The sequence below is a fragment of the Cyprinodon variegatus genome, unplaced genomic scaffold (assembly GCF_000732505.1).
Source record: "Cyprinodon variegatus isolate N-32 unplaced genomic scaffold, C_variegatus-1.0 Scaffold1582, whole genome shotgun sequence".
Classification (NCBI taxonomy): domain Eukaryota; kingdom Metazoa; phylum Chordata; class Actinopteri; order Cyprinodontiformes; family Cyprinodontidae; genus Cyprinodon; species Cyprinodon variegatus.
Genome location: NW_015152035.1, coordinates 51,488 through 59,948, shown reverse-complemented (window position 1 = coordinate 59,948; position 8,461 = coordinate 51,488). Strand labels below are relative to the sequence as shown.

Genomic DNA, 8,461 nt, shown 5'->3' with positions numbered 1-8,461 from the left:
ATATATCAACGGTAACAGAACTGGCAGGGTTGCGAGGCAAGGGCTCAAACATGTACGGCTGGAAGCCTTCTACACCAAACCAAGCTTCTGCCGCCCTGGCGTCCTCTTCCACAACATCTTCGTCCCCGCTTTCCTCCTCTAAATAAAAAATGGATGACTGAGGAGACTCATCCACGACCTCCGACACTAAACTCTCCTCCTCTTGCATGTTTCCGCTGTCCATATTGTTCCTTGACAGCGTCGATTCTAAGTCAACAATTTAGTGCTACTTGGTCCCAATGGAATTTCCCATTGGGAACCTACTAGCACTAAGTTGCTAATTGGTTAGCCAGATGCTTCCGAGACACCGGCCACAATCAAACGTGCTTGCAAACCTTCCACCACAACAATCCTGCCGCCTTGATAATCGACCAATCACATTCACTTCACTCGTGTAAAGTCCTGCACAACTCTGGAGAATTCGGAATTGCATCGGTTGGAACAGCCGCTTTGCTACGACTTTAATGTTTGAAAAGCTTTTTATTAGGATTTATAATTATAGAGCAGACTTGGACTTAACTTTGTGAATTACTCCTTCAGGGAAGTTCTGGTTCCAGTAGTTTAAAGTTCAAAGAGTTAAAGCAAGATGCCCTTGACAGGGATCTCAGTAAAACACTTTGAAAATCAAAATTTCAATCCAATAGTGTTATTGGAATCCAGGACAAGACCTTATTACCTTGGTAACATTAAAAAAATATGGATATTTTGATGGCAAAATTAATTTCATTGAAATAACAAGGAACAGCAACTTGCCTGAATATATTATGAAATATGACAAAAGTGCTTCTATAAAAAATTTATGAAAAACACTCTGAGATTCAAAGAAACACATTTTTTTTGGTACAACATAACCTTAGAGGCATTAAAGGGGAACGCCAGTTTTTTTTACATTGGCACCTTGATTTTACATCATTACATCATGTTCTACTCAACCATATGGGTTTTGTCCATTTGTAAAGGGATGCAAGTGATCAAAAATGGTAGCTTGCCCTATAAGAGGGTTAAAGATAAAAAAAATACAACAAACAATATAAAAAGTGTGTATAATAGTACAAAAGTGCATAACAAAGTTGTAATATCTTGTAATAAAAGCCATGGAAAGACTACACAGTTGGATTATGAAAATTATTCACAGATTATTATGAAAATGGGTGAAATATGAAAAATAGGTTCGTAAAACCTTCTTGCAAAAAATTGTAAAAAGTTGTTTCTTATGTGCAGCCCCAAGTGTAATACTGCTAAGTAAAATCCAGTCTAACAACATAGAACACGTGGAAGAGTAGTTTAATGAAGGTTTACATCTAATCAAGCTTTAAATGTCTCCTGGTGAAGATCAATTATCTAAAAAGGCAGCTGAACCGTCTAAAGTAACTCTGTAGGAGCTGTAGGAATCTACAGCTTAGGTGGGAGATGTTAGCAGTGAGCTTAGTCCTACATGTGAAATGCCACATGAGGTATAAATATAAAAATGAAAAAAAAAACACAAGCCCATAATTCTGCACACTATCTGAGCGAAATGTGTTTTTGTTTTTTGTTTATTTGCATCATGCTGTGGAGATGCTTTGTCTTCAACAGGAACATACTGGTCAGTTTTTCAGAATATGTGTGTAAATGCAGGGCAGTAATGGAAGAAAACGTGTCTGAGCCTGCAGCAGCAGATGTTTACATTCTATGTTAAACTCAGAGCTGCAGAGGAAGAGCTTGGATCAGAGGATGTTCAAGCGGTTAAAGTCCAGGCCTAAATCTAATACAGTCTGATTGTTGAGCCACTTTCTATCAAATCTGACTGAAATAAAGCCGCGAAAGAACAAAATAAAGAGATTTAACCTCATAGAAAGGTGTTTCTGTGACACAGATCTTTATATAACTCTATCCTTGTATTAGTTTACCTAGCATAATTCAGTACATCTAGAAATGGCTAATCACAGCTGAGCTGCTCTGATGGATTGCTGTTTTTATATTGAATAACTGAGGTTAAAGAATTTGATTATTTTATTCAAAAAGACGACGGCAGTAGTTAAATCTACAGCTTTTTGATTGCCATTTAAGGCACCCTCTGCACAGACAGATGAGATGTAACCATAAGAGCTGGGAGAACATAAACAATCATTTTTTTAAAACCGGGTCCCTCAGTGGAAAAATCAGATAACATGAGTTTCAGTGTCTGCATGTGAGCAGCATCTTTTTTTGATGATGTTGTAGGTCAGCTCACCTCTGCCTCTTCACCGCCATGTTGCCGTGTTTACGCCCAGTGTTTGTGTCAGCGGTTTGGCTGTAATTCTGGCATATTTGCTGCAGCGTCTGTGTACACTTTTATCCTTTTTCAGTTTGTTTATGAAAATATACCATGTTCGTCTTTGTGTGGAACACGCCTCAAATAGCATGCATGGATTTTTAGTATAGATTTCAATATAAGGAAATTCCCCTCAGTCAGATCTAGCTAGAAATGGCTCATTTGTAAAAGAAAAAAAAAGTGTTTAAATGCTTTCAAACTGTTAAATGCACATTTGAGTCAAAAGTGTCAAAAGGCAAACAGTTTTTAGGTGTTTATTCTGTACATCTGCTTTGACACTTTTAGTGTAAAGGTATTAGTTGTCTACTGTTTTTAAATTTTCCTTTTAACCAAGTAAAACTGAAACGCTGCTTTAACCTGAAGTCAAAAATGCTGATTAATGCTGACTTTTACCTTTGGATGGCACTCATGTTTCATTTTCCATCGCTCTAGTTCTCTGTCTGTCTGATATAATCAGGAAAAAATTTCTTGCCGTTGAATACGTCGTGTTTTTAGGAAGCATCCTCAGTTCTGTGCTCACTGTTGTTACCATTTTGTTTCCTAATTTCCCCTCTTTTTTGTCTTTTCTTAACAGACACAAATGCCTGATCCTAAGACCTTCAAGCAGCACTTTGAAAGCAAACATCCAAAATCTCCGATGCCCCCGGAGTTAGTGGGCGTGGAGGCGTAAAACACTCACCTCTCCTAATGAGGCAGTTGAAGCTTATTCAGGACAAACCCGTCAACGTTTCAGACAGACGGCATTTCATAAAAGTAAGTACACCCCTCACGTTTTTGTAAATATTTTCTTTTTTGTATCTTTTCATAAAACAACACTGGCAAAAAAATCACTTTGATACAATATAAGGTAGTCAGAGAAACGCCTGTATAACAGTTTGTTTTCTGTCCCCTCAAAATAACTCGACACAGAGCCATTAACGTCTAAACACAGGAGTTTTCTCCGTTTTCTTGATGACATCACAGAGCTGGTGGACGTTAGAGACCTTGAAAATGACTGCTCCCCATTTATTAGCATTAGAGACCTTCTAACGCTAATAAATCACAGGACATCCAGGAGGGCAAATGGTTGATTTGACGAAATTTTGACCTTTTGGTAACTTCTGTATCCCATGGTCTAGACATAACGGCTGTGCTTAGAGGCATTTGAGTGGCCAGTAAAATGAAACAGTCATGCAAGCGCTACACTGACTACTTCAGACTGTATTAAAGTGTCATATCTTATATGTTTTTATCAAGATACAAAAAAGTGATGGGTGTACCCATATTTATGTGATGCTGTGTAAATTAAGTGTTTGAGAAGAAATATCTTTATAATATAGATTGTTTCTCCGGCTGATTGTTCTGTGTTTGAGTTGTCTTAACCAACCAGTCTGTGGTATTTTTTATTTTCCTTTATCTTCATCTGCCAAACATTGATCCAGGGGCATCACTGAAGGATGTAAAGATGCCTAACATGCTGGTACCCCCTCATCACTTACATCCTGTACTGTATGCAGTATTTAGTTATTTTGTCTGTTTTATAGCCACTCCACCATCTCAGGTCTCCCACTGTGGCAGAGTCGGCTGCAAACGTCTCTGCTTGGCAAAGTTCTGATGATTGAATCCAGGGTGTCCCTTAGCGGTTGTGGACAGATCAGTTGGTCACGCATCAGGTTTGGGTTAATCGCTATTCTACAGAATATTTGAATTCATTATGTGTTTGGAAAGATAAATGTTTTTTCCCTTTATTTCCAAGCTGCACTGATTTTTGTTCCTGTCTGGAGATTTTCATTAGAGTCTAGTTTGTGTTTGTTTGTTTTTTGATATGAGGAATACGTTGAAGACACTGTGTTAGATGAGATCTCCCTGTCTACCCTGAAGATGTTCTTATATTGTATATAGTTTACTTCCTGTGAGAGTTTGTGCAGAAAAAGATGAATAGAAGACTGAAAGTTTCTCACAGCAAACCCCAACCATGCAAAGAAATCGTCTGACCTCTGCTGCATTAATGGGCATCTCTGGTTCTCAAGCTGTGTGGCATACATAAGCACAACTATACTTCTGATCATTTATTTTTGCCAGGGAGTTGTGCAGCATAATAAACTGTCTTTAAAGTCATCCAATAACATGGGGGGAAGTGCAGTACCTTCTTCCGTTTACGATTGTGGAAAGTGTCCCAACTCTAAACCTGCATTAAAAGTCTGAATTGCATTACACTGTCAGACAGCTTCACTTCTTATTTATCTATAAACCTCATATCGTGTCAAACTAACTGACTTGATTTATAGAAAGGACATTTTTGAACATGTATGGACTTTCTGCTATTGAACCTCTGACATTGTATCACTGTGCTATAAGTCTGAACTGATAACCTGCCATGTTTTTACTTTTTTAATAATCATATCATGTCGGCGTAATGTAATGTTTAGTCTTTTAATAAAGGTCTTTTATATCAGATCTTCAGCTCTGGGTTTTTTCTATAAACGTTCTTGCATATACAAGCAGAAGTCTGCCATGGTGTACGTTTCTGGACACTTTAAAGTAATATGCCATTGATTGGAATGATTAAAGATCTAAATTCACTAATTGAAGCATTGTAGAAATGAATTACACACAGACAAATGATTTCAGCCATTCTTTTTTTATTATTAAATATGATCATTAAAGCAAAGAGAATAAATTGTTCCATCAGACCAATTAAAATAATTGACGTAGTAAAAACCATGTATAATACCTGCTTTGGTATATTAAAGTGTTTTCTAGCTTGGCTATTTCTAAGTAGCATGGAGGCATTAAGTATCTTACCTCTTTTTTTTTAGATTTATTTTACTTTCACTTAATGCAGTCTCGTAGAAATACAGAGCTCACCCCGCTGTCTGGTCACACCCTTTTCCTTGTCAGTGAAGCTTGTAGCGGAGCTTGGGTCTATGCAAACACCAGGTCAAAACAATGCACTTCTGAGCCAACCGGTTTTGATAGAACAGATATTTATAAAAGTTTTCTTTTATCACGTTTTACCTGTCAAAAACAACCAAAACACTGACCTTACACCATAAAATAAATTAAGGTATGAATNTAAAAATAAGTAATGGAGTAAAGTATAGATAGCTAAAAAGTGTACTTAAGTACAGTTATGAAGTATTTGTACTTTGTTACTTGACACCTCTGCTATTACGTTACAAACAATGTCAGTGGCTTATTTAGTCCATATCTTCCTTTCAGTCCAAGATAGCCAGACTAACATATTATACTATTGGATGCATTGGCGTATATATTGAATTTCTTGGATAGTTCATCCATTGACTGTGAGATTACCTGTGGAACGTCTTCCAACACCTGGCAAACTGCTTGTTTTTGCAGCCAAAGCCAAATGCTACACACTTTCACTGTGTGTCTCCTCGTGGTAGTGGGGAGTACCAGCATGGCGGATGGTGGCTTCCCTTTTTTTTGGGCTATCAGCAATTCAGTGAATAAATAGAGATCACTGCCTCCAGCAGTCTAAGCTTACAGCAGCATAGCTATATAGAAAGCTCAGGATAAGTCACTCTAGTCTATAAGTTGAGTCACTCTAATTATAAGCTTTATCAAAAAGGGAAGTTTTAAGTGTAGCCTTTAACATATACAGGGTGTCTGCTTTACAGACTAAAACTGGTAGTTGGTTCTACAGGAGTGGAGAAATTCAGTTATTTAGATATTCTATTATCTTGATATATAACTAATCTTGATTTATTACCCAGCTCTACCCTTACCTCACATGAACCCTTTTACAGATTATAATACTATATTTGGTCAAAAATGGCCGCTCCCAGACTCAGTGATCGCGACTGATTAACGCTAAATTCATTTAATCATGAACATATTAGTTTTAGGTAAAGATAATGATTCACTGATCCACTGACTTTTCCTTTAAAGGCTTATAGTTAAACATGCTATGAACGATAGGATAAGATTTATTGGTTTTAATCAGGTTGGAAATATAAGGTAATTTTTGGTTTTGTTAATAACAAGTGCAGTAAAGAAATATTATTCAACAACGTCAATTAAAAAGTGGTATTTAAGTGTTCAAATGTTACAGAATGACATTTGAACAAGGAGTATTTATAAATAACTGATGTCCTTAAGTGTCATTCTTTATAACTGTGTAATGTCATTTTTATGCACAACCCTTCAAATAAAGAGTTACTCTTCTCTTTCTAACCAGCTTCTTCCAGCCTCTTCAGAAAGTCCTCAGCCTTTCTTTTCAAAACTCGATTCCCACATTTCACCACAGAACTCCTTCCTCTCTGACTGGGAAACAGATCCCATCTGCCTCCTAAATGGAAAAGTGACTTAACTGTTTCATAATGCTTGTACTTACATAACTGTTGGTAGAGATGAAAGACGACATCGTGTATAACTTTTCAAAATAAATCATATTTTATTTTATATGAAACAAAAAATTGTCAAACATTGCAATAAACATTACTTTAAATAATTCAAAATACAGATATCATGATATTTCATCAGACATTGTTAGTATTGATTCAAAATAGAGCCGAATGGATCATACATGTGAAAAAGTATTAATAAGCAAGCATCCCTTTCATTGTCTTACTTTTGTTTAACTCTTAAATCTGCAGCCACTGGTTTGCAGCACACCGCCCAAGAGCCCGCTGTTCAGCTGCTCTATTGACTGAGAGCAACAACAGCTTCTAATGAGGTTCTCTAGAGCTATTATTCTAAAAATCACAATATATCCTATCTATTAATGTATAGGAAAAACTCTGTATAGTAATCCATGTGTATCAGATCTCCAAATTCTTGCCAGTTCAATTCAATTCAGTTTATTTATATAGAGCCAAATTCACAACACATGTCATCTCAAGGCACTTTACAGTTCAACCAGATCATACAGTCAAATTGATAGAATAGAGATATAATGGTAAAAAAAAAAACTGTTTCTGTGTCCTCCAGCAACTGATCTCTATTTATTCACTGCATTACTGATTGCCCATTGGTAGTACGGGGTTGAAGGGTAGCCACTGGCTGCCATATTGGTACTCCCTAGTTAGACCGGTCGCAATGTAAACAATATGTACGCTACAGCATCGAACAATGATGAAGTTGTCATTTTCTGGGGGACTTAAGACTTTTAAAATAAAGATGAATTCATCACTTTGAGAGACACTGGCTGTTTATAGCATCAGTAGAATACTTTAAGTTATAACTGAAAAAATTGCATCAATTTCGATAGTCATTATGAAGTCTAGAAATCATGTAATGTAACATATTATTCAAATCCATCACAATAAAATCAATAAAATATATTAAAATAGATGTGCCAAAAGTGCTAAATTGACAATGTACATGTAATATACATGTATTTATTACATTGTTATGGGAATTACATCTTACATGTCTGATAATGCATGATATATATATATAGCCTATATATATATATATATATAAAAGCAACTGAAACTTTTGACAAATATATATATTATATATATTTGTCAAAAGTTTCAGTTGCTTTTTTTCACACTACAAAAACGACGGCATTAACCACTTAAAGAATTGCTACATTGACGTTTCACAGTGAATTACTTTGTATTTACTCTACTTTCTATTACGCGGTGGTGTCAAAAGTACACCGATTTGTTACTTAAGTAGAAGTATAGATACTGCAGTTTAAAAACACTCTGGTAAAAGTAGAGTTATCAACTTGACCTATTTACTCAAGTAAAAGTGAAAAAGTATGTGCTCCAAAAAATACTTTAAGTATAAAAGTATAAAGTAACCTTTAAAAAAACAGCAAGATGCCACTATATGAACTGAAAGCTCAATTTTACGACTATTTCGAAGAAATTCTTTGAGGCAAATTTGACGAATAGCTAACCAGTGAGTGTTTGGTTATATAACTCATCCAATTACACTAGTTTTCACTATGTGTGGATGGTGCCATTGATCTGCATTGGATGGTGCACATAAGGGGAAATAAATATTTATAAACATTAAACTGAAGCCAAAAGTAACAAGTAACGTTTGTTGTAAAAACATAAGGAATAGAAAGTACAGATACTTGTGTGAAAATGTAATGAGTAGAAGTCAGAAGTAGGAATAAAAATAAGTAATGGAGTAAAGTATAGATAGCTAAAAAGTGTACTTAAGTAC

General features: G+C 35.8%; 1 protein-coding gene across 3 annotated transcripts in view; it reads left to right on the top strand.

The window, feature by feature from the left end:
- LOC107103982 (zinc finger protein 706) overlaps positions 1-4,774 on the top strand; it is a 7,317-nt gene extending 2,543 nt beyond the window's left edge. For 2 of the 3 annotated variants that reach the window (XM_015403861.1, XM_015403860.1), the window contains exon 3: positions 2,907-3,313. In XM_015403861.1, coding sequence (XP_015259347.1) covers positions 2,907-3,002 — 96 coding nt within the window. In that variant the 3' untranslated portion in view covers positions 3,003-3,313. Of the gene's footprint in view, positions 1-2,906; positions 3,314-3,855 lie in introns of those variants that run through there. The other variant, XR_001482216.1, reaches the window with a different exon arrangement.
- Positions 4,775-8,461: the final 3,687 nt, after the last annotated feature.